Source organism: Sphaerodactylus townsendi, linkage group LG01, assembly GCF_021028975.2.
Source record: "Sphaerodactylus townsendi isolate TG3544 linkage group LG01, MPM_Stown_v2.3, whole genome shotgun sequence".
Classification (NCBI taxonomy): domain Eukaryota; kingdom Metazoa; phylum Chordata; class Lepidosauria; order Squamata; family Sphaerodactylidae; genus Sphaerodactylus; species Sphaerodactylus townsendi.
The window spans coordinates 171,176,850-171,204,015 of NC_059425.1; the positions used below are offsets into that span (position 1 = coordinate 171,176,850).

At 44.3% G+C, this 27,166-nt stretch overlaps 1 protein-coding gene across 1 annotated transcript in view; it reads left to right on the forward strand.

Annotated features, from left to right (window-relative positions):
• Window positions 1–465: 465 nt before the first annotated feature.
• Window positions 466–27,166, forward strand: part of FOXO1 (forkhead box O1) — a 51,049-nt gene continuing 24,348 nt past the window's right edge. Inside the window, exon 1 of the mRNA XM_048499639.1 lies at window positions 466–1,176. Within this exon, the coding sequence (XP_048355596.1) occupies window positions 625–1,176 (552 nt within the window). The 5' untranslated portion in view covers window positions 466–624. The remainder of the gene's footprint in view (window positions 1,177–27,166) is intronic.

Below are 27,166 nucleotides of genomic sequence, written 5' to 3' on the forward strand. Positions count from 1 at the left end.
AATCTTCTAAATCCACTGAAGTCAACAGGCTCGAGAAGGGCGTGACTCCGCTTCGGCCTGCACCGCCTGACTCGCTGCACCCTCCACCGCACATCCTGCTGCCGCCACCACGCCCTAACCCAACTTCTGCACGCCTCTGTTCACACGTGCACTTTAACACACGGGGCTTTTCTCCTCACAAGCCACGCTGAGAGGAGACCTCATGGCCGCCTTTCCTTTGCCGGGCAGAAAACACGGTCGGTTTATGGCCCGAGTGACTCCCGCCGCGCCCTGAGGGACCGGCCAACTTTTAATATCGCGGCGGCGGCTTCTCGTTCCCCTCAGAAGCGGGCCCGGGAGAGCTTCTCCCCCTCAGGGCGGAGGAAGCAGGCGAGGCGCCCGCCTCGAGACAAGCTCCGCCTGACGGGGCGCCTCCGGGGGCGTTTCGGGGCGGCCGTTGGGCGGCTCGTCCCTCCGCCTGGGGCCAAGGGGCGGCCCTGGAGGCGGCGGCTCCCGCAGCCCGCGGAGGAGACCTGTTGTGCCAGCGCCTGCCAGGCAGTCCGTGAGGGAAGGAGCGAGACGAGGACGGACGGCCGAGCCACTCGCCCCCCGCGCCGCTTTCCTCTCGCCGCCGCCGCCGCCGCCATGGCCGAGGCGCCTCAGCTCGTCGAGACCGACCCCGACTTCCAGCCGCTGCCCCGACCCCGCTCCTGCACTTGGCCGCTGCCCCGGCCGGAGCTGGCCCCGTCCAGCCCGGGACAGACGCCCACTCCCACCCCGGCCAGGGCCGCCTCGCCGTCGCGCTGCTCCGTCGCGGCCCTGTGCGGCTCCTCGGCCGGCGGGGACCTCCTGAGTTTGCTGGAGGGCGGCGGCAATGAGGGCTTCGAGGCCGGCGAGCTCGGCGCCCCGGGAGGCTGCCCTTGCGGGGACTTCCCTTGCCTCCAGCACCCTCCGCAGCAGCAGCAGCAGCAGCAACCGGGAGGGACGCCGGCTTTGGCCTCGTCGGCCGGGCCCCGCAAAAGCAGCTCGTCCCGCCGCAACGCCTGGGGGAACTTGTCGTACGCGGACCTCATCAGCAAGGCCATCGAGAGCGCCCCGGAGAAGCGGCTGACCCTCTCCCAGATCTACGAGTGGATGGTCAAGAACGTGCCCTACTTCAAGGACAAGGGCGACAGCAACAGCTCGGCCGGGTGGAAGGTCAGTAAGGGGCTCTTTTCGGGCGTGGGCGGCGCGGGGGGGGGGAGGAAAGGAGAGAGCTTTTGCACCCCTAACACTTTGCAAAAGTTTATATTTAAGGGAATCCCCCTATCCCGAAAATTGGGACCCAACCACAAAATCGGGGGGGGGGGGGAGAGGCAAAGAGACAGCTTTTGCACCCCCAACACTTTGCAAAAGTTTATATTCAAGGGAGTCCCCCCCCCTACCCCGAGAAATGGGACCCAACCACAAAATCAGTGCAATGCAAGGAATAAAATAGCCATCAAACGGCCTGCAGCGACACTCTTAAAGTTTAGGTAGCAAAGTTTGCTTTAGCATGTCACACACAAGAAGAAAGGAGTGGGACTCAAGGTGGGTATATCGGGGTGAATATGAGTTCTGCCTTGAGATACGCAATTAACTTCAACAACATGCGTCATTTGGAAAAGAAATCGAAAAGGTTTGCGGGGTATGGAAGGAGGTGGAATATTTGTGGACTATATAAATATAAGAGTCAATGGAGCGATATTGAGGCAATAAGCGTCATCTGTCTAAGAACAGAATGTTGGAGTGACATCGATCTCAGGAAGTCTTGAAAGTCTCAACTGGAATTTAAGGCGCTGTAAGATCGGATGGTAATAGAAGCGATCATATAAATTGTAATAATGAGGTTACGTTTGTATGAAAAATAGGGGGGAAATCCGGTAGCTGACACTAACAAATTTAAACAGGGCTTAAATGGCAACGTTTGCTTTGGCATGCAGCAGAAAAACTGGAATGGCCTTGATGCTGCCTTGCGCTCCCTGATCTGTGATGGTAAAGTAAGGCTAGCGCTCAGGGGACAAGAAGGTGAGAATGGAAGAATACTGGTAAATCAACATATATAAGGTGAAGCCGGCAGGGGTGATTGCTGTCTGTCTGGCCACATTGCATTACTTTCCCTCTTGCTTTGTACCATACTTGTGTGCTGACCCTGGGGCATGTTGTGTGTGGGGGTGGGGGTGGGGGGGGGTGGGGGGTGTTTCAGCGTTATTCTCTTGTGTTTGCATTTGCTGCCTGTGGTGTTCAGAACTGAGGTACATGTCACAGGTGAGGGTTTAGAAGTTCAAGCGGGGGAAATTAGTCCCCAGGGAGTTTTGGGTGTCTTCCTGTCTTTGTTGAAGTTGCTGAGGCTGGACATGTAACTCAGTAGGCAGCTGGCTGCAAGTAGGAGTTGTGTCACTTCCTCTGGCAGCTCTGAGAGGCCTTTCAAAGCGCAGGAGAATCAGCCAGCCCTGCTTAAGGCACTGAGATGGAAAGCTTCTTGCAGAGTTCAAGACCAGGTAGTTGCTTCCTTTATGCAGCTTGCGGTGTCGATGGCGCACTGAGTCTGCCACAGGTTGTCTCGGAAGCTGGTGTGTCCTGTGTTGCTCTCACGCAATCTAGTTCCAGAGCGGATTCCCTGAGCTCTTTGGTAGTAAGTCAGGAGGAAAATACACAGTATTTTCCAACAGCATTTTGTGGCAGGTTGTTGCCATTATGCCAGTCAATTTACGAGACAACCTGTTTATTTGTACTGGGTTTTGTTTCTCAAAAAATAGGAGATTCTGCTTGGCTGGATATAGTTGTCACTCGCCTGTTTTCTGATAATCTAACTGCAAACAAATGCTCCTGTCTTGCAGGGGAGTTGTTGTTAATATAAAGCAGAGGAGGAGAGAATGGGTTAAATTGAGTTTTATTTTTCCTTATGGTAGATGTGAAATGTCGATATGTGCATGGTGACCAATTTTAGGACTCAGTGGCTTTTGATAGATTGTAAGTTACCCTTAGACTTCATAGAAAGTACGGGATCTAGTCCGTAGTGGGAAAAATACTTTTGGCAAAGGAACTGGTAATTATCAAACTTTCTGATATTTACTGGCAAATGGGAAAGGAGAACTGTGTCATTTGGCAACAGCATTCCAGTGAAATGTGCAATAATTCTCCCAACTGTTAACCTGTATGCGAAGGCCTGATTAAATCCTGCCCTGTGGGTTATGCCCTGTGACTCTCTGGCTTCCTCCAGATGGGTAAGAGGGTGTGGATGAGTTGTAGCCTCAGTAGCGGGATTTGGCATCAGGCCATGTGGGAGGAGAAGATGGGCCTTTGACCCAACTATCCACTGACCCCCTTATCAAAGCAGTCATCCTGAAAAAAAAATAGTTTGTGTTTATCTGGGTATCACTGATGGAACTCATATGAGGGCCAAAATAAACATGATAATGGAGTTTTGTGGCTGCAAGTCCGGATGTGTGTTTTGGCCCTAGTGTGTACTTCTGCGTAGATGGTATGGATTGGCTCCACTGTGGTTTCTTATCTTTGTCCCACCTCCCTATACTATGGAAATCCATAGGGCATTTTCAGTTGAGGGACTTGTACCAGGAAAAGAATAAATCCCAAATCTTTCCCTTCCACAGTGTTGCGGTCCCGGTTTATTTCTGAAACTCATTTTAGGACCAAGCAACGTCATGAAAAATCCAGCATCATGTGTGGTTTGGCCTTGATCATGTATTTAGCATTCACTAAACAAGCAAAGGAGGGAAATTTCCAGATTCAGAATTTTAAATTTGTTTCCACTCAGTATAAAATAAACAATCCGATTGCAGTTTATGTAGTTCTTTGACTCTTGGGCTGGCTGGTTGGCCTGCAACTCCAGCAGCTGAGGTTAACAAATATCATGTCAAAGATTTTTCACTTTCACAGAGCTGTATTCCACCCTTTGCTGAATCTGTACAATTGTAACTAGAACATGTAACTAAACTGAGCTAATAGTGCTCAACTCAATGGTCTGTGTACTGACTGAGTATTAAAATAGGATATGCTAAGTGGTGCTCATTTGCTTTCACAAGTGAAAAAAAACCTGGTGTATCCCAGGTGATCTTCACTCTCAAATGTGAAACATGTCTTGGATAAATCGTGGTAACATAATGGCTTAGAAATAATAATATTTGTTTTGTAACTTTATTTATCAAACATTTATTCTACATTTGGGGGCTTGAAATAGCTTCCGTTAATGAAAGCTGAAAGTTTTAGGAGGCTGACGGGACAATCCTGTGCAGATACGCTACTGTCTGGGATCATACTGAAACTTCAGAGGTGATAAAGCAATACTTCAAACATTACTCATTCTTCTAATTTATTCAGTAGCCCACTGCAGTGAAATGCTAGGGAAAGAGTTAGCTCTACACAAGTGTACACAAACAGTTCTTGATGCTTGCAACTAAACTGGGTACGGGAGTGCATATGAGTTCTGCTCTGAGATAAACAATGAACTTCAACAGAGTACCGTTGTCTTTTTTTAAAATGAATTTCTGTGCAGCCATAACAACTCGAAGCTATCGCTGAATTTGATTGCATGTGTTAAAATCCTATATTATAACAAGTGGATTCTATTTTGTTTTTTTTAAATTGATTATCTAATGAACGCATTTTACTAATGCAGTGCAAATTGTGCCTGGAATTGACTTAGAAGCTGATCTGACCACTTCATTTGTAGCTTGTCAGACCATATTCAGTTGTTTGCCTGATTCTACTCCAAAATTTTATGTGATACTGCCTGTTTTAAGTCAGGTGCTTTATAACCACCTTTATAGTTTGCCTTACATGTTCACCATATGAAATTGTTTTAAAGGTTCATATGTTAAGTTTGCGTTTGCTCATACATTGGTTATCCTGGATTCCTGTCTTCTTTTGGTCAGCTTTTTACTCCACTGTTTAAACCGAGAGGGAGGAGAAGCCATGAAGGTCCCAGTGTTAACAGGGGACATGTAAATTGCACTGGCCCCTTTTGAGCGTGATACTTTCCGTTCTGATGACATTTACCTTTAAGATGGAGGAAAAATAACATGTTTTTCTTCAGGTCAGAGGGGAATCTGTCTAATGGCTGCAGAGGAGTAATTGTGCGGACTCGCTGTTACTATGGGGATTTGGTGGAGCTGACCTGCCCTTTGAAAATGACATGTGGCAGTTCATCATCCACCTCAAACCCTTAAAGTTTTTTCCCCTCTACCCATGTCTAATATCACTGTAGTGATTACAGTGCAGCTCAGTAGGGGCGTGGGTTGGTCCCCAGTGCCATCCTGCCTGTCCTTTTGTTCATGCATAACAATGAAAAATGAAGGGATGGGTAGAAGCAGCAGTGAATGACACAGGAGAGAGAGAGAGAGAGTAGACTATCCCTGTGCTACACCCCCATCTGGAAGCAGTCACGCATACGTCATATCCAAGACTTGTCCAATGAAAGAACAAATTGGAATTAGACTGTGGTTTAGAATGCCAGTTACTGAGAAAGAACCGACCTAAATTAGTTACAGCAGTGAACTGTAAGAACTATGACAAGCTGGGTCGAAGAGTTCCTAAACAGTGGAGTATTTGATGGTGCTTTTGCACACCAGGGAAGTTGGGAGTGAATCCTTGATTCAGAGTCTTGTTTACGTGATAGACAAACTGTGATTTGAATAACCAAGAGCCTCATGGAAGTTTAAAGACACACAAGATCATATTCCAGCAGAAATGTATGTGGAGTGGAGCCTTCTGCAGATGGCAAATGAATGGATCCTCTCTATGCAGTCATTTAACACAGGCATTAAAAAAGAGCAGTCAAGTTTGCTCCGGATCGGGTTGGGGGGAGCATGAAGAGCATCATGGTTTGTTCATGGATGCCTGAACCATGGAGTCTATTGGCACCTTAAATGCTAACCAATTTATTGTGAACAAGGTTTTGTCAAACAGTTCTTCATGATGTGGTTGTGGCCCAGGAAAGCTTCAATAAACTTGTTGCTCTCTCAGTTGCAGCAATTGTCCATGTCTGCATTCAGATATCTCAGCAAGCTCCAGAAAGGTGATAGCTGTACATGAACTTGGTCTGCTGTTCATGGAGCTGAACCAATTTGACCTGGAGAATCAGAGTTTGTTTCAAACTCATCGTTTTTAACCCCAGTCTACACAAGAAAAGAAGGGGGAGTGAAGTGCAAACTTGTTATCATCCATGAACTTGGCTTTATTGAAACATGGTATGATGTCTTAATGTAACTCTTTCCCCCTATATTTTTGCTGCAATAAGAATCTACCCTCTCTGTTCATTTTTTTCCCCTGACTCAACTTGTGGCATTTGTTTGTGGCTCTCACTCAAATGAAATTGGGAATACTAGTCTAGCCTTTCTGGCCAGAGAGCCTGGTGAAAGGAGTGAGGCTTGTTACTCTGATTAAGGTGGAATTTACATGCTTCGAAGCCTAGCATGAGGCTGGCGCTTCAGAGAAGCTTTTGTGTCCTAAGACCAGAAACTCAGTGAACTGAAGTCTCTTAAAAACCTTGGCAGTGAATTGCTGTGCTCTGAATAAGCTGCTGTGCAGAGGAAATTTTAGGGTGTGGTCTACTGATTCAAAGGCCACAGATGTGTGGTGTCGAACATACATAGGCTTTTGCAAGGAAAGTACTTGATACATTCAGAGTTTCTTGTTCATGCTTGAAAGTAAACAAGTGGACCCTTATATCCCTTAAGCAGGTGGAATATCTGAGGCTTTATCCAAAGGATTAGGTGGGAATAAGTTGTTACTTCAGTAAATATCCAGGTTCTTTCTACATGTGCAAAGACAAAAGCATAAAAAAGTTAAGTCGTGGAGTTTCATTATGCGCTTCTGGGATGCACCAAGAGCTCAGAAATATAGACTGCTAGCTTTTCCTCTTTTTTCCAATATTTTTATTTCATTCATATCATCTTTTTCCTCATTTTAGTCCTGTGTTTTTATTCCTCTTCAATACAGTTGCCAAGATTAAAGAGCCCTCGATTATTTTTTTGTTCAATACATAGATAACTTTTTCCTGTACACATTGCAGTTTTGCTATGGGAGAGAAAAGTCAGTTCAGACTTTTAAAGGATATTATCATATCCCTTTTATCTAGAAATCGTGTGAGGGCGCTAATTAGGATGTGATTCAGACACCTGCCTGTGCACAGTTTGAATAATTGCCGTGCCAATAGCTTTCAGTCCATGTTGCAAGGGGCAGAATTGAAGTCAATAAAACAGACTAGCCCTACATAGGGAATTTTAAGGGTGTTTTTTTAAGCAGGCTCTTGGGTCAGGGAATGCTTCTCCACTATCTTCTTTCCATGTTTATTTCCAAAATTCTTTTCCAAATTGTGTAGAAAATCTTTAATCAAGCCATGATGCTTTGTCCTTCTCTTGGTGGCCCTGAATATTATTCCTGCATCTGTGATTATTTGCTGTTAGGTATGCCCCATGTTACAGAAGTGGGTGTCCTTAATAACTCAGTGCTTAATCTCTCTACATTTTATCCTACACTTTTATCCTCTGGGTGGCGTGCAGCATTCTTTCCCTTCCTCAGTTTTCACAATAGCCATGGGTTGTAGTGGAGCCTGAAAGGGTGAGTGTGATTGACCTAAGATCATCCTGCCACGCTGATGTATTTGTACATGATGATGCATAGCATCAGTTCCCTTATTCAGGCAGGGATTGAAATAGAGCCCTGTAACACAAAGAAGTGGTCAGCTACGCAACTGCAAAGCTCTGCTCAGACCTGAGTTCAATCCTGATGAAAGTCAGTTTGCTAGCTCAAGGTTGACTCAGCCTTCCATCCTTCCAGTAAATGAATACCTGACTTGCTGGAGGTAAACGACTGGGGAAGGCAATGACAAACCACCCCATAAGGATAGTTTCCAAGTAAACATGATTTGATGCCACCCCATGGGCCAGTAATAATCTGGTGCTTGCTCAGGGGACTACCTTTACCTAGGGATTGAGAATATTTAAGCATGTATGAAAAAGTGCCTATGTTCTACTTAAGTGTATATTAGCTCTTCTGTTTCAGGTGCACAAAGTGACCCAGCAAGTTGAGCACCGAGGCTCACCGACTCCAACTTTATACTGTTGGCCCCACCTGCCATGCTGGGAGGGCAAAGCCAACAATATAAAGCTGGAGCTGGTGAGCCTAGGTCAGTGATAGCGAACCTTTTCGAGACCGAGTGCCCAAATTGCAACGCAAAACCCACTTTTTATCACAAAGTGCCAACATGGCAATTTAACCTGAATACTGAGGTTTTAGTTTAGAAAAAACGGTTGGCTCTGAGGTGTGCGTTACTCAGGAGTAAGCTTGGTGATAGTTGGTGGCTTTGCTTTGAAGCAACAGTGCAACTCTTCCAACGGGTTTACTCAGAAGCAAGCCCCATTGCCTGCAACCGAGCTTACTCCCAGGTAAAGGATCACGCTTTAGTTCGCATGAAAGTCAGTGGGGCTTAACAGGATTGCCTACACTGCTTCCCCAAAACTAGGTCTTAGGTTTAATTCTAATAATCAAGCCCAGCAGCCCAGGCCAGCCTAGATGGGGGAAGGGGCACTCTGTTTGCGCGTGCCCACAGAGAGGGCTCTGAGTGCCACCTCTGGCACTCGTGCCATAGGTTCGCCACCACTGGCCTAGATGTTCAGTTTGATCCTGAGGTCAGCGAGGTTTGGATCGAGCTTTAGCCTGCAAGCTGGAAGCCTGCAGTTTAAAGTTGGACCTGGGCAAGCTGAGGCCAGCTTCAAACAAGCCCTCTCTGCTCTCTTGGACTCCGTGTGGAGTTTGGGGGTGAGGAAGCTCTGCTGGCTGGTGCCCCTGCCCCAGAACACCACGTTGTCATGTGGGTATGTTACTTCCATTCCAGGTTAGCCTTGGTAGATGCCATGTCCTGCATGATTTTCTTGGTTATCCTCTTGAGGCTGCTGCTCATTGGTTTGGGCATAGGTGAATGAGATAACACAAATACTGTCCATATTGTTCTGCACTAGAAACTGAAAACTTTTACATGCATGAGAGTTGAATGGAGGGATCCCCTCCACCCATTTTTAGTTCATGCATCCATAATTTATCAGAACAAATGTATCATGAGTTTAATGCTGCTGTATCTTGTATGCATTGGACCCCTATCTAGCCATCCACAATATCTGAAAAACAACAGCATGGTCTGTTATGCTGATAAAAACCTTGCAGGTAATTTTTGAAGAAATGCTCCGTGTTCCATTGGCCAGATTCTTCCCATTCCCCCAGTTTCTACTGTCATGCTACTTTATGTACCTGTTCTGACTAATAGGCCTGTCAACGTAATTTCACAGTGCTGTTTCTCATGTATGTGGCTGTAACACAACACTGTAATTTCTGGCTAGAAAGAACTAAGATAGGTGCTTGAAAAACTGCTAAGAGGCAAATGCAGTTGGGACCTTGGCTGCGTTCCTGGGACGGTTGCTGTGAATTTCAGGTGAGCAGCAACTTGCACAGCTGCTAAAATTAGTGTTCTTGTTGAAGAAGGGCAATTTTTTCCCCTTCAGGGTACACCATTAAGAAAATCCTGTCCATCAGGGCCAATTCGGATCCAGTGTGGCATAGTTGTTAGAGCAGGGGTGTCAAACATGTAGCCCAGGAGCCGGATCTGGTCTCTGAAGGGGCTTATTGGGCCCATGAGCCAGCTGAGGCAACTCCCCTTTGTTCCTGATCTGCCTGGCAAGCCCTGCGGGTTCACAGGCCAGTTGGGAGAGCGTGTGGGGGGAATTGCCTCAGCTGGCTTGTGGGCCTGATAAGCCCTCTCAAGCTCTCAAATGCCAATCTGGGGTGGGGAGCCTGCCAGGGACTTGCCAGCCCAGGCAGCCACACCTCACACCAGGGGCCCGGTCCAATCAAGTCACATTTATTTATCCCGCCCTCATAGCAAATGAATTCAGCACCCCTGGCTTGGAGTGTCAGACGAGGACCTGAGAGTTCCAGGATGGAATCCCTACTCTGCATCATAGAAGCTTGCTGGGTGACTTTTTGCTAGTCACTCCCAGCCTAACCTACTTTACAGGGTTATTGTGATGATAAAATGGAGGAGAGGAGAATCATTTGAGCTGTTTTGGGTTCCCTTTGGGGAGAAAGGTAGTAAATAAATGAAGCAAATAAGTTAATAAAAAGAAACAAACTGGATGAGATAATGGAAGAGCTGTTGCTGTCGGGCCAGTTTATATGAAGAAGGAGAAGAAGAAGAAATTGGATTTATATCCTCCCTTTCTCTCTTGTCTCAAAGGGGCTTTCAAACTCCTTTCCCTTCCCCCCTCACAACAAACACCCTGTGAGGTGGGTAGGGCTGAGAGAGCTCAGAAGAACTGTGACTAGCCCAAGGTCACCCAGCTGGCGTGTGTGGGAGCGCGCAGGCTAATCTGAATTCCCCAGATAAGCCTCCGCAGCTCAAGCGGCAGAGTGGGGAATCAAACCTGATTCTCCAATTAGAATGCACCTGCTCTTAACCACTGTACCGTGCTAGCTATGCCACGCTGGCTCTCTTTAAGGAAAGAGTTATCCTCCTTCACCCTTTATCAAGGTGCTGATCCAGATTGGGCACCTGCAGCTACTAAGGGAACTTCAAAGAGATGGTAGATCTGATCTGGAATCCCCAAAATTTTATCTGGCTCGGTGGCCCTCAGATGGCATGACTCTTTCTGCACAGAACCTGCTTTTCTTGCCCTTTTGTTTCCTTGACCTCACTTCCTGCTTCCAGAGGTTTCTGTGTTTTTGTGTGGTTTCCATGTTCACTAGATGAACCTCAGTAGTCTGTGTGACAATGAATGAACGAATACAAAATATTACTAATGTGCAAGCCATGTGGAATTATTATTTGTCAGTGTCTGATTTCTTAACGGAGAATATTAAAAATGCTACTAAGAGGCTGAAGCAGACCAAATTGTGCTGAAAGTCTATACAGGCCTCCCAATTGTCTCAGGAGAACTCAGGATGAGCAAACATAGGGTACACGTCTGGTTCAGGAAGGAGTAGATGACCAAATATAGCAGATGCAGGTGAAATAAAATTAAGATAACATGCAGTGAAGATACCACTTAACGTAGCTTCAGTTGAAGATTGTACCCGGTGGGTTTTGAACTGGAGTTATGAATTCCACTGTCTTAACTCTGTGACTGGAACTATCACATGGCATGTAATGTGATAAGAATCTTACTGGGAATATGACATTTATTAGAGTTTGGAGAATAAGCAAAAACCAATTAGAAGCAGTTTTGATTTGGAGTGAGAGTGGGGACTGGAAGTCATGAGGTCATGGAGAGCATCTCCTCATGGCCATAATTTTTATTTGTTCTGACATGAACGTGAAATTTCACTTCAGGTGACAAATTGAAGTGGGTATTGTTCTCTGTGTGTTTGTTCCAAGCAACAGTTCATTTACAAAATGTTACTCATGCTTTCCTGCTGAGGAAGTTGGAAAACTTGGAGTACAGATTAAGGAGATGGATGTGCCTGCCTGCCCACCTGTTCCTGCCAGAAGTGGTCTGCCTCTTGGACTGCTGTAACCTAGGGAAGATAGAATGATTCAGATAAAAATCTTGGCTTGATTTTGGTTGTGGGGGTGAGTGGGTGGGAGTTATAGGCTGTAGTAGCATACTTTTGCATTCGGAGCGAGTGTGTGTTTTTTTTCTGAAGTATTCCCAAGATTCGCCATAAGTAATAGTAATATATGCAAGCAGAATGTTCCAAAAAACTCATCATTTAAGGAAACCTTGGCTTAGGACATTTTTCATAGTGCAGGTATCTTCTTTCAGGGCACACAGGATCTGTAAGCCACGAAATGCCTCTATTGGCCACTACCATTCCAGTGTGAAGATGTTCTAAAACAGGGGTGTCAAACTCGCGGCCCTCCAGATGAGCATTAGCTATATTGGCAAGGGCTGATGGGAATTGTAGTTCATAAACATCTGGAGGGCCACGAGTTTGACATCTGTGTTCTAAAACATTTGTTCATGGAGGAAGAAGTTGCAATGTCAGTATGGATTTTTTTTTAAATGAACAAGTCACATAATTCCTGCCTTGGGCGGTTTTTTCCTCCATGCTGCTACTCTTATTCACAGTTTTTGCCTTTTCAAATTATATAACTTCCGTAGCTCAGTGTGACTGACAGCAGTAGTTCAAAACCTGGATAATCTTTGGCGGCGTCTTGGATGCTAGGGACCAAATAAAGAGCAAATGTATTAATAGAAGGAGTAAGAAGCTATGCTTGATACAGATGACCCATCTCTTCTACTGGAGGTGAAGGACATCTTGTTGGGTGTTTCCCAACCCGTTCTCAGGGAGGCAGGAACTTGAAACTTGTCACTTCCTAGGAACTGCTTGGGCGCCCATCTTGGACTCCAGTTTAGTTCCTGTCTCATCAGGGAGAGCAGCTCCTTAGCTAGGCTCTGCTATTTTGCTTTTTAAAATTCCTTTTCTCTTCTTAAATCCTCACCTTTCCTCTATTACCAACTCCTTCCCTTGCTCCCCCACCAACTCTGCAGCCTTCATTTTGTTTTCTGGGTCTTCAGCAACCATTGCTTACACAGCGTCTTGAAAACAGAAACAAAATCCAAAGCCATTTATAATTTGGGCAAGTCCCCACCTGTCAGGATCACCTGACTTTCAGTTTCGTTTCTCCTCACCCGACTTTCAGTTTCGTTTCTCCAGCAACCCTAGCTCCTGCCACACTCCGGGACCGCCTCCTCGCACACCCTACATATACTGGGACTGAGGGCAAGAACTCTCAGTTCCAGCCCCCTGTACCTAGGGCAACGTAAATCAATAAAGTTCGTTCCTTTTCCATAAAGTCGACTTTGTCTGAGTGCGTTTAGCCTTACACCACCAAGATTTTTTTTTATTGTCAAAGGCTTTCACGACCGGAATCACTAGGGTGTTGTGGGTTTTCCAGGTTGCACGGCCGTTTTCCAGTAGCATTCTCTCTTAACGTTTCACCTGCATTGTGGCTGGCATCTTCAGAGGAGATACAACCCGGAAAACCTACAACACTGTAAAGATTTTTTAAATCTTTGTATGGTGGAGGGAAGCAGGAAGGGGTAGGGGTGATTGCTGCTGACTTTGCACTGGAGAGGTTTCAAGGTTCTTTCTCCTCTAGTTCCCCAAGTTAAGCATGCATTTGTGTACGTACATTAACTCATCACCAAGAATTATCTCCGGTCCTGAGGTGAGAGAGAATATGTGCACAGGCAATGTCTAAAAACCAGCACTGAAACATGAAAGGGCAAGAAAAGGTGATTCTTATCTCTTAGTTCATGTCAAGATATGCGGGTGCAGTTATACTGTTTGGCAGGAGACACTTGCCTGCTGCAGAAAAGCTGCTTCCTCTCTGACAGGAGTAGTTTGTGAAGATAAAGTAGCATTAGAGTGGCCCATCTCCCACACAGAAGTCAAGTTGAAAGGCACAGTTTAGCTGACCAGAATCACAGAACTACATCAGATCCTGACCACCTAGCAGAAGAAATGTTGGAAAGGCTTTTTTTGAGAAGTATTCAGCAAAATGTAGTTTGCTTTTAAAAGCCCCCTTGTTTTAGATATTAACATGTCGGTCACAGTATTGACCGGCCAAGACATAGATAAGGAAAACTTACAGCTCCTGAAGAAACTGGGTCAATGTTTAATGCTGTTCAGTTCTCACAGAACAAGAACGATGGGCAGTTTGTAGAACTGAAGTGTAACCAAAAGCTGGCTGGACCCGGGGTCACTAGCTCGAACTTCTAGGGTACTTGGGCTCCAGACACAGACGCACCATCTTTCTATCTCATGAAATACTTGATAAAAACTGGAAAAAAGTAAGCATCAGACAAATAACTTAAGAGCAATATTTATCTTTCAGACATATTCAATGTCTGTTTTAATTCTCTGATGAAATATAGTCCATGAAAATGATCATAATAAATCTGATAGATTTCAAGGTGCCACAGAATATTCTTTTTTTCTGGAAGAAATGTGTAGCAGCTGTTATTCAGGTTCATCGCTAAGTATTCAGTCACGGCCTGTAGTTGATGAAGATACAAATTACGATTTGTAGCAAGGTATTCAATTAGAGTTGCCAGCCTCCAGGTGATCCTCTGGAGAGAATGGATGATGAAGAGGAGGTGTTTGGATTTATACCCCACCTTTCTCTCCTGCAAGGAGACTCAAGGTGGCTTACAAGCTCTTTCTCCTTCCTCTCCCCACAATAGACACCTTGTGAGGTAGGTGGGGCTGAGAGAGTTCTGAAGAACCGTGACTAGCCCAAGGTCACCCACAGGAATGTAGGAGTGTGGAAACACATCCAGTTCACCAAATAATCCTCCGCTGCTCAGGTGGAGGAGTGGAGAATCAAACTCGGTTCTCCAGATTAGATGCTTTGCATTATATTGCACTGAAATCCATCCCCTCCTCCACCCTGTCCTCCTCAGGCTCCAATCCTCCAAAATGTCCAGGTATTTCCCAACCCAGAGTTGGTGACTCTACATTCAAGCCTGAACTTATTTTTGGAGTAATGGTTAGAGTGATGGAATAGGATCTGGGAGACTCAGGTTGGAATCCCCACTCTGCCGAGAAGGCTTTTTGGGTGACCTTGGGCCAGTAACACACATTCAGTAGAATCTGCATCACAGGGTTGTTGTGAGGATAAAATGTAAGAGAGGGAAACTATGTAAACCATTTTCAATTCCCATTTGGGAGAAAAGCAGAGTATAAATGAATAAATGGTTGATATACTTATAGCCCGTCTTCTTCACTGTTACTCAAGGAGGGTTGCACAGTGTAAATCTATGCAATTGATAGGATGAAAAATCTAATAAGAGATGTAATAGGATTAGGATTATAGAACCCTGAAACAAACCAAAATTTTTGAACTTGTTGCATAAGTGACACACAAAAGTGAAGTCTCCATTGATGAAGCAATAAAGAGAAGCAGACTGAAATCCCCAAGGCCCAAAGGTCTACAGACTTTAAGGTTTCAAAATAGAATTTCTTGAATCCTTTTAGGAAGAGAACAGATGATATACAGGTGCTTTGGAAAACTGACCCCAGTCATTTCCGATTCTTCAGTATTGTTCAGCTGTTATGTGAAGCAGACCAAATGAAGCAGCAGGGTATGTTTTGCATATTACTTGTAGAGAATACTATAGGTCGGAGCTTACAAGTACTGCGGTTTTCTGGTATTTGAGAGTTGTATTGCATTTTGCCATTAATTTCTGCTTCACCTGCCTCTGTGATGTTTGTGGCAACTCGGGTGCAAAGGAAGAGTATTAGCAGATACTGGAAAAATGCAAAAAGCAATTGCTAGTGTAGAGTCATGTGTCAATAGGAAATGAAGGTATGAAAGTCTGGGATCACTGAAATGCTGGGATAACTTTGAAGGTGTTTATTAAAAATCCTGAATGGTTTCTTTTCATTGTTAAAGACGGCAACGCAAGTTGAGTAGTAACTGGGATTGAGATGGGGGTCGCCAACCTCCAGGAGAAGTCTGAAGTTCTCCAGGAATTATAACTGATTTCCACACTACGGAGATCAGTTCCCCTGGCAAAGTGGCTCCTTTGGAGGTTGGTGTCACACACTCTGTTGCGAATCCGTCCCTTCCCTAACACCCCTTTTCCCAGGCACTCCCCTTAAAACTCCCAAGAATTTCCCAAAGTGGTTTTGGCCACTTCAGGTCAAGATGCCAGATTTAACATAGTCATTTTTGTGTTTCACCTGGGTAAAAACTGGGTTTTATTATTTTGGGGGGAAATTGTTTTGTCTCAGTTTGTATATTAGCTGTTGTCGTAAAACTGCAAATGGATTAGTTTCAGTTTTATGTTCACATTACTTAAAGAGGAGTCCCGCACATGCAGAATAATGCACTTTCAATCCACTTTCAATGCACTTTGAAGCTGGATTTTACTGTGCAGAATAGCAAAATCCACTTTCATACGATTGTGAAAGTGGATTGAATGTGCATTATTCTGCATGTACGGAAGGGGCCTCGGTAATATGTTGCCCTGTTCTTTGAATGCCTGCGTGCTTTCACTATTTGCTGATGATTCAATTTTTTTCTATAAAAGTCACCCTAAGAATTGTAACTTGTATGAAGAGATCCAGAAGATCCAATCAGAACTAAAAGGCATGCAGAACATTCTGCAGCAGGAGGTGCATTTTGATGTACTAGAAACTGGGGCTGCAATTGTGTATTCTTAACATGAAGCCACCCTTTTCCTGGCTAGGGGCACTTTCGCACATGCAGAATAATGCACTTTCAATCCACTATCAATGCACTTTGCTGCTGGATTTCACTGTGCAAAATAGCAAAATCCACTTGCAAACAGTTCTAAAAGTGGATTGAAAGTGCATTACTCTGCATGTGCCCTAGGTGAAGTTCTCTGAAGCCTTATTTTTACTATTCTTCTGTGTGTAATCATTTAGTATTCAATCATCTCATCATACTTTGGAGGATCATTAATGGTGACTTCTCACCTGTTCACCTTAAGAGGGAGGTTTTTCAGTGCAATTTGCTAACATTTTGTCCAACAAACTTATATACATGTGTTGTACGCTGATATTAAATATTTGTTTTATTAGAATTTTTCTTGTGTTAAGAAGTAGTTGGTTTATGGTAGCTGAGTTATCCAGCCTCGATAAACTAAGTTTTTGCCGGAGTTTCTCCTTTTAAAAAAACGTTTGGCATGTCTGTTTTCCTCTTTTAAACCACTGCTTCCCCTCAAATTCATTGACCAAGTTGAAAACATGCCTTTTCTTTCCCTGATCTTGATTGTAGTAAGGGGCTTTGTTTGAGTAAATGGAGCAGGGCAAACTGATTTGGTTATTTTTATACTTTCCTGTAAAAACAGCATCTGTGAGTGTCCCACAATGGGTTGTGATGTATTTCCTCTACCAGGATGGAAAATAAGCCATTTATTATTTCAGCTCTGAGTTGCTATGAACCTTCTGACCCTTGGGGCTTTTAAATCAAATTCATAAGGGACAGTGGAACAGCAACTTGGGTGTAAAGCCAGGGGTTACCTGCTTGTTACAACGATCTACTAACAGGACGCTTCTGATTTTCTCAAAGACCGTTCTGAATGCTAGACAAAGTACCTCTTTTTGCAGGTTTATTTTAAGTAGTGACAAAATACATACTTTCATTAAAACAGCTGCAGAAAAAGTTTTCAGTGTGTTATACCAAAAATAGCAAAGAGAAAGTGGTCAGACTCAGGTTGGGTAGTTGCTGCTGGAACCAATGACTTTTGAGGAGGAAGAAAAGGATCTCAACACTAGCAGCTGAACTGGTTTTAACAAGTCGAAGGTGAAATCAGATTGATTCTAAAATTAGTAGTCTATCATATTATCAATTTTATTTGTTGAACTATAATTTAATGATCACTTCATTGTTGATAAAAACATTAAATGACTTTGTTCCAGTGCTAAACAGATTTAAGTAACTTCCGTTAATGGCTCTTTCCACATAGACAGCATGGCCAAGACAGAGTCCCGAGCCCCCCACTGTGGTGAGGGGGGGCATGAAATAGTCTGCCCAGTCCTGTCCCAACCTCACCAACTCTTCCACCTTAGCTTCCACACTGACATTCCCTGCCCCCTCTATCCTCAATGCCCTCTTTCACAAATCTTTTTTACTCTGATCTTTTTGGAAAGAAAGCAGCTCCAGCAAATTAGTCTGCTATCAAGAAGGAACACTATCCCTTTTCCTGTTTTGCAAAGCGGCCGCTCGCATTGGTGCCATTTTCCTAGTCTGTTTTTCATGCCATTCCACTTTCTGAGGGCCCTCTCTCAAAATCAGTAATCTTAGTAGAGCTTAATAGAACAAAAAAGGACAGCTGGTCACTACTGCCGGGCACCCAAGAACCAGCGCAGAATCACCGCAGAGCACATGTGGAAGGGAAAGGTCAAGGGAAAGACAGGAAAGTACACAGAAAACTCCCATATATGGATGTGAACCTCTGTATTCCCTGTGGTGATTAAAGCAGTGCAGAAAGTATTCGCCATGTGGAAGCCGCCCGTGTCTGAGGAAATGGAGCAGGATGCTTTACTTCTGATGGAAAGCTGGTCCAGCAGTCATCACCATATAGCAGGGGTCTGCAACCTGCATCTCTCCAGATTGGCCATGCTGGCAGGGGCTGATGTGATTTGTAGTCCATGAACATCTGGTGAGCTTCAGGTTGCAGACCCCTGCCACATAGCCTTTGAAAAATCAGGCAGAAATTGCGGGTCGTTTTAGCTGGAGTGCCTTTTGGAATTAAACTGAAGTCACAGTCCAAGACAGCTTAGCTTTTTGTCTTGCTCATAAATTGTTAAGTTAGACCTGCCTCCTTCCATTTTGGATGCTTTTAGATCCTGCACAGCTGTAGTGTAATTCCTTTTTTGCTATTTAGCCGGAATATTTCAAGCAAAGAATTCTACATAAAATAAATAATTAAAATGTTTTTCATGATAGTTTTGGATTTTTCTGGTGACCAATAAATGACTGTCTACAATTTTTGTTGTATTTAAGCATAAAAACCTGGAGTGGGGGAGAGAAATTTTCAGGGAAAAATTATTTCCAAGAATAATTATTCCCAAAATTGTCTGAAACAATTTAGACTAGGGTTAATGGACAGCTTTTTGTTGTAGCAATGAAAACTGGGGCTATTCCTGTATTTATATTCAACACTACTTGTATTTGTTTAATCAAATTACAAGGAAAGGTGAAGAAGTCAGGGTTGGGTTTTGTGGTAACAACAACGATAAAATATGGTTATTAATATGCAAAACATTTACTACTGAAAAACGAGTTTGGATCCTACATTTTTGAACTGCCTCTTAGAGCCAATGACAACTTCTTAAGTCCCAGTTTACTGTTTTAACGAATATATGTGTCACTTATTAAGTATGTGAAGAACAAGTTCTAAGGTACCCGACTGGAGCTGTCCAAGCTGCAGGTTGAAAGCATTTGTTTGAAAAAGACGTTGGAATGGGTGAGGACAGTCAAGGATGACTGGAGGTTGGAATGACCAAGGACATGAAAGAAACTTAATGAACTGGTTGGTTGTGGTAGATGCATAGGGGTAGAATTGAAAGTTAAAAACATATTTGCAGTATGTAGTAGTAGTAGTAGTAGTAGTAGTAGTAGTAGTAGTAGTAGTAGTAGTAGTAGTAGTAGTAGTAGTAGTAGTAGTAGTAGTAGTCATACGTTAAAAGAATTGATCACCTAATAACCTTTTCTATTGTTGTTATTGTCCGTCTGATTCTTGTTTTATCCTATGCCTAATAAAGGTAATGATGGTGATGAAATAAGTTTAAAAGATAGTATTAAGTAAGATAATACTGTCATTGGAGTGGGATTGCACCAGTAAGATAATGCTTAGTATATGAATTCTTCAGGCTAGCTCAGGGTTCAGCAACCTTTAACACCCAAAGAGCCGTTTGGACCCGTTTTCCACGGAAAAGAAAACACTTGGAGCCACAAATACTTTTTGACATCTAAAATGAAGATAACACTGTATATATTCTCATGCAGGGAGACGTTCCCTTCTTTGGGGCCCATTTTTACCCATCAAAGCAAAAGGGGGGGGGTGTTGTTTCAAATGATTCAAATGACCAGCAATAGAACCACCGTTTCACACATTTCTCTTTTCTTGTGCTGAAAGACTCTGATTATGCCCCCCCAAAAAGAGCCCCCTCAAATTCCACTTGGATGGTGGATCAAAATTGGTGCCTTTAATGGGGTTGTCAACTTCCAGGGGGGGCTGAACTTCTCCCCCCCCCTTGAGAAAATGTCTGCCATGGAGGGTGGTCTCGGCAGCCATATTCCTCACTGAGCATGGCCCCCGACCTGTTCCCAAAAGCCACAACCATGGCTGAGAATGATCCCGGCCTTCCTCCCTTCCATGATCTACAAGCTTATCATCCACTGGCTTACTCTAAAGTAAACCTTCCAAGATCCATGTGCAAGGCTTTTCCCATGCACTCCTGCCCTTCTTGGCAATGCAGAAGCAAACAATTCCCACCCACCCCCGCCTCCCCATCAAACAGCCCCGACAAGTGCAACCTTGCAGGGCTGCAGGTAATAACTCCTTTAAAACCTGACATTGTATTTCTCACCTGGACTCAGCCAGGCTGCCATCCGCCAGGAAAGCCCCTGCAGCTCAGTGGGGCTGCTGGGGTGTCTGCAACCCAATGTGGAGCTGCTGAGGTCCCCCATGTGGTCCTGCCCCCTCAAAAGGACCCGGGGGAGGGGGAAATGAGGCCGCCGAAAAGAAGGGTTGACCCCTGACACCACAATCAAGGGAATATTACTTTATTTATGGTCAATGACCAAATATACCCAATCAAGGGAGGCGGACTGAGGTTAGGATTGCGCTGAAAATCTGCACTCCTGCAACTCCCTCCCGTTTCCTGTCCTTTGCCGCTCACTTGTTCAAGAGGATCCACCAGCGGTGCTCCGCCCCCACCCCACACTGTCATCACCAGCATCAGCCAACCAGGCAGCTGGGACAGGGAAGCTGGAAGTGGCTTGGGATAGCCAACTCGGGCAGTGCCTTTCTAGGAATGGGGACTCTTTCCCATTAACCCTTAGGGTGACTCTCCGAAGGAGGCTGAGAGGACCCAAGCCACACGGAGCCGCAGTGCAAGGATGAAAGAGCCGCATGCGGTTCTGGATCCGCGGGTTGCAGATCCCTGGGCTAGCTGAACAATTTAATGGCTTCAAAATCTTTTTTTTAGATGAGAATCTTTTCTATTGCATCTCTTTTCATGTGTCTTCCCTCAAAACTGCTACTTTAAAAGGCCCTAGAAACCTTCCATAAAAAGTTATATTGCCTCCTTGAGTTTTTTTAAATAAGAATCTTTGCTATTTTATCTGTTTTTGTGTGTCTTCCCTCAAATATGCTACTTTAAAAGGCCCTAGAAACCTTTCATGAAAAGTTAGTTTTCCTCCTGGATTTTCCTCCTGTGCATTTTAAATGTGAAGAAATTACAGAATTTCCTCTTTGACATTTGAAATTCTCAAGGCTTTTTAGTCTGATTTCAAGTTTTTCTGCTTGTGATACCCTGTGGTTTCAATTGCATGGCTGGAGCCAGAGTGGGGGATAAACTGTCCTTTTGAGTGAAGTCATTGGGTCTGGTCTCCTCCACCTCTATAACTGTTTTATTTTTACAAGATTTAAAGAGTTGGTTTGGTGAGGATCAAGCCTGTTATTTCGTTTCAACAAAGTTAATTAAAAATGTATCCCTCTGTATACGTTTAGATTATTATTATTATTATTTATTTGATTTGATAAACCGCTCTACCCCGAAGGGCTCAGAACAGTGTACATACCAAACAGGAAAACAATTAATTACAACTAAAAAGAAGGCACAAATCGAATAACCCAATAAAATCAATAAATACAATAAAATCAGTAGCAACAATAACCCACCCATAATTAGGTGGATGGCGTCCGGTCCTAACTCCGGGAGGGGACCGGCAGATTTTGAAATAAGCAGATGCTACATAGGGCAACAAGGAGGGGTGGACTCAGTGGCCAGCCCCCCCCCCCCCCCCAAGCCCGGTGGTACAGCTCGGTTTTGCAGGCCCTGCAAAACTCACAATTATTTGAGGTATGCTTTCAATTTCTGGATTATTCTTACTACCTTCTTTGAAGGTTCCGATCCTACGTTAACTGAGGCTGATTGCTTCCCAGCATGTTAAGTGACCCTGTGTGACCGTCTGGGGAACAAATTAATCAATAGTAAAAGCAAGAGCATAGTGAATATTTGTGTGGACATTTTGTTTTGCCTTGTATTTGGGGGAACTCCACGAGGAGATATATTGATAGTTCTTCAGCAGCAGAAATGGGCAAAGTTGGCCTAGAACATTTTATTCTGCAAACTCCCGTTCTGCACGCACAGCTGTAAGAACAAAGTCCACTTAGTAACTGCGAACTGGTCTGCAAGGACACATGCTGTAAAGTACACATGCTTTCTGCTGCTTAAGCAAAGCTCGGTGGGTAGGATTATAATGAGCATGACGGATAAAGGCAATGCATCTGCCCTTATTGCTAAGTGGTTCCTGATAATCGTGCTTATCCTGCAGTAATAAATGGGGTGGAAGGCATTGCTGCACATGCTGCCTCTGCTCAGGAATCGTAGCACATGCATTTGCTGGAGAGCCTTATGCTGTAGGAGGAGCTTAGCCATCAAGAAAGGACCACATCTGAGAATAAGGATAAGAAGAAGAAGAGTTTGGATTTATATCCCCCCTTTCTCTCCTGCAAGGAGACTCAAAGGGGCTTATAATCTCCTTTCCCTTCCCCCCCTCACAACAAACACCCTGTGAGGTGTGTGGGGCTGAGAGAACTCCGAAGAACTGTGACTAGCCCAAGGTCACCCAGCTGGCATGTGTTGGAGTGCACAAGCTAATCTGGTTCACCAGATAAGCCTCCACAGCTCAAGTGGCAGAGTGGGGATCCAAACCCGGTTCTCCAGATTAGTGCATCTGCTCTTAACTACTATACCACGCTGGCTCTAAGGGAGAGCAGATGTGGACTGTGGTGGCCTTCTGGATGTGGATAAGTCACAGAGTTGTATGAAGGAGAGATATTCAGCCTAGAAGGCCCAACAGGCCATGATAAAGATCTTAAAGAGATCTGATTATTGCTTTTCAAGTCACAGGGCTAAGAAGGAGGGACCAACACGACGTAGAACAAATGGAGATGCCCAGTGTCTGTCTGATGCACCTGGGATTTGGTGTGGTTGTTCTCTGCGGGCTTCTCTGCTATCATGCGTTCTTGATGAAATTTTGAATATGATTGTTACAGAGATAGAGAAGCAGTTTGTTCCAACCTTTCCATTCATCCTGCATGAATTCTTACAAAGAAATAGCTGTGGTAGTGGTATATTTCAGAAGAATATTAGGTGGAACGGGAGCTGGTGCACATGAGTCGGTGGATAGAACTTGGGGTGGAACTTTAATTCATGCCATTCTTGGTGGGCACCAACTCCAGCAGATGTGGCACTTAGAGAAAGTGCAAAATCTTGCCCAATGGCAGCACAAGCTATATAATATGCATAGTCCAATACAAGCATTTATTAATAAATTCTGTTGATTATTGTTTTAATGATATTAGGAAGAAGATTTGCTATTTGGCAGGAAGAAAAGCCAGTTATATACTGCATCCAACCTGTAAGGATTGTAAGAAAGGAATGTGCACATGGGCGTTTAGTGTGCCACTGGAGAACACACAAGAAACTGCTTTTTTGATTGCACATTGTTGATACATTGTTGATCAGAGCCCTCCGGGGATGGGGCGGTATAAAAGTTTAAAAAATAAATAAATAAATAAATACAGTGTGTAATGCAAGGTCTTGATGTGCGCATGGAATCTTGGATGCATTTACTGCATCCAAGCTGTGAGTTTTATATCTAAACCGACTCTGGTTTTCTGATGGAGGACTTCTGGTGTTGGTGCCATTCTAAAAAACATGCTTTATCTCCCTTCCAAAAAATGTCCAGTTCCTTATCAAAATATGGCCATATGCCTAGTATTTTAATGCCTAGCATTTGTGTTTGAACAACTGTTAAAGCGTGAATGAACGGCCAGATGACTGTATTTGCTAAAGCGGTGCGTTGTCACTGTCGGGCTACTTTTCCGACCCCTCCCCCTCCCCCAGATTTGGAGAAAAGCTTGAAATAGGCTAATGATGCTGATAAATTTACACCTGCCTCAGGCTAGGAAAGCCGGACTAGTTTTACATGAAGGTGGAGCAAAAATTGGGGTGGCGGGGAGGAAGATTAATGATGGTAGTGATACTAAATAAAGACGACTGATCATGAAAGTGAACGTGTCAAAGCAGGACCATGGCGCCTTCTGCACATGCAGAATAATGCACTTTTTAAAAATAATAATTTTTATTTTATCATTTAGGAATACATATTAATTGGAAGACAGTCTGACTTAAAGTGGTTCCAGCAATAACAGAATATGATCTGCCACATTATAAACAATGTACTTAACATTTGCGAGTAATAGTTACAAGAATAATGCACTTTCAATCCTCTTTGCAGCTGGATTTTACTGTGCAGAATAGCAAATCCACTTGCAAACAATTGTGAAAGTGGATTGAAAGTGCATTATTCTGCATGTGCGGAAGGGGCCCATAAGTGAACATTAAGAACACAAAAGTAATGACTACTAGAAAATTACTCAGCTTTTTGGTAGACAAATGAGCAAATTGAAATTGCTGAAGACTTTCTATTTCTTGGCTCCGTCATCAACCAAAAGGGAAACTGCAATCAGTGAATCAGAAGGAGATTGAGAGTAGAACAGACAGCCATGAAGGAGCTAGAAAAGATTCTTCAGAGGCGTACTGTGGGGAAATGGCGACTGAGGGGAACACCTGCTCAGGGTGCCCCCCCCCCCCCCGCCTACTTACCTTAGCCAGCAGGGCCAGATCTGGCTACGGGTGGTTCAGGTGGGCACCGTAGCCGCAGGCCAGCTCCTGCCAGAGAGCTGGCCTCCCTGGCAGCAGGGAGCCACTGGGCACCACCCAATGTAATCAAATGGCATGTGCCTGGGGACATGGGATACCCCATGTCCCCATTAGTGGTACACCACTCAGATTCTTAAGTATAAGAATGTGTCACTGGCAACCAAGTCCGATTTAATTTGTGCCATAGTATTCCATATTACTATGTATGACTGTGAAAGCTGAGCAATTGAAGACATCTGGCAGGAAGAAAGTAGATTCCTTTGAAATGTGGTATCGGAAGAAAGTTGTTACGGATGCTGTAGACAGCCAGAAAAAGATCGAATGTGGGCTCTAGAGATCCAATTAAGCCTGAACTGTCCCTAGCAGCAAAAATGACTAAACTGAGGCTATTGTACTTCGTTCACATAATGAGAAGACAGCAGTCACTGGAAAAGACAATAATGCTAGGAAAGGTTGAAGGCAGTAGGAAAAGTAGAAGACCCTTTGCAAATTAATAAAGGAAGCCACCGCCCTCAGTTTGCAAGACTTGAGCAAGGCTGTTCATGATAGGATGTTTAGGAGAACATTGATTCAGTGGCATAGCTATAAGGGGGCGGGGGGGGGGCTGCGCTGTGCACCAGGTGCGCACCAGTGGGTCATGTGGGGGACGGGAAATCCCCCTCCCCCAGCACTCCCCCTCTCCCATACCCCTCCCTTATCTTAGTTTAACTGGCTGCAAAGTGCAGCTGGTTGAAAAAGCCACCTGGTGGGAACTACACTTCCCAGGAGACCTCCGAGCCCCACTCCCTGCAGGATTGGGGGGGGGGACCGGGGCGGGGCCAGGCACCATTTTGTCCCCCCCACACACACACCTTTGCATTGATTCATAGGGTCGCTGTGAGTCGGAAGCAGCTTGATGGCACTTAACATATGAACACAGTCCTACAGTTTTAACATGATTTCAGAATTCGAGAATTCCATAATTGAAATCTTTCCACAAATTACTGCATGTAAGAAAGTGGGAACAGCAGGAGGAGTGAAGACCCGTTTCCTAACTATGCAGAGATAGAAACATATGCCTCCAATCCTCCAATTTTCTTTATTCTTCTCCCCCGCCACCCGCTGTCACTTCACAGTGTTTCTGCTTTCTCACTGTCCAATTGAGATGTATGCCTAATTTTTCCTGCTGGCCATATTTAATTGCACACTCAGGAGGAAGTAAGAAGTCTCTGTTAACAGATGTCACAGAGATGTGGCCCAAGAGATGTGGCAGCTAGTTAGAATTCTGCATGGGGAATGACGTGCATTGCGATGGCCTTGTGTTGACATGAAGACTGTGCTGCTCTTCTTTGAAGCTCTGTCCCTTACAGAGCAGTATTTTGATGAGTCTGCATACTTGTGCACCAATCTCCTGATGCTATGTTTGATGAACCAGAATAGACCAAACTCTCTGCTAGATGAATGGCCTGCCAATTTCCCATAGGCAACCCTAGGATGTAGTCTAGGGTGTAGTCCCTAGGGAGCCATGAGCACCTTAAGGGGGAGTCACACTAAGAGTAAGGTGCAGGAACTAAACAAGAAAGGAAAATTCCCTTCACAAGGAGGGTTTATATTCAGAGGAAGAAGAAAAGTTTGGATTTATAGCCTATCTTTCTCTGTAAGGAGACTCAAGCTGGCTTACAAGGTTCTTTCCCTTCCTCTCCCCACAACAGACACCTTGTGAGGTAGGTGGGACTGAGAGAGTTCCGAAGAACTGTGACTAGCCCAAGGTCACCCAGCAGGAATGTAAGAGTGTGGAAACACATCTGGTTCACCAGATAAGCCTCTGCCACTCCAGTGGAGGAGTGGGGAATCAAACCTAATTCTCCAGATTAGAATCCACCTGCTCTTAACCACTACACCACGCTGGCTCCCAACATTTATACATTTGCTCTGAACATTTTTTTCTCATTGATGTTGAGAAGGATTATTTTCCCTTAACAGAACTCTACACATGCTCAGAAGCATTCATTCACAGGTGCCAGATTATTATTAGCAAAAGAGGACAATCTGCACAGGTCACAAGTGCCCAGGAGTCAGGACTGCCATGGAGTCCAATACATTCACTGTGAAGACAAAATCTTCAATAGATAAGAGTTCTGTAGAAGTTCTGGAAAGGACTGGACTCCGGAGTCTTCTAGAAGACTGATTTTTCAGATTAATTTGTTCCAGTAAATTAATGCTCCAAATAATTAAAAACCCAACTAATGTAACAGTTTAGCTAGTGAAATGCCTACATCTTCCATACTTTCCCTCACAAATTCAGAGGTAATTGTTAAGTACAGAAAGAGATGTATTCCTTATCTGAAGTCCAGTTATTTGTATTATTTCTGATATGGGTAATTAGACCTATCCCAAGTTCTAAACACAGACAAGAAATGTAATGGATGATCAATAATTCAGTTAATCACATTACCTTAAAATTAATTACGCCACACTGAGAGAAGGGAACAAAGCCTCATATTATAAAGGATATTGGCCCCTAGTTTGTTTACAACACACATGCAAGAGGGTTATACATGGTTGACTGAGTAAGGTGAACGTTAATGTAGTGACATGTAACAGGAAACAGATGGATGCTTATTATGGCCCGTTGAAAGGGTGAATGGTTTTTGGGACACCTGACTTCCTAATTTTAAACTTATTTATTTAAATCTGCTTCATACTGATTGCCTCAGATTCATCATTGCTTTAAGGATTC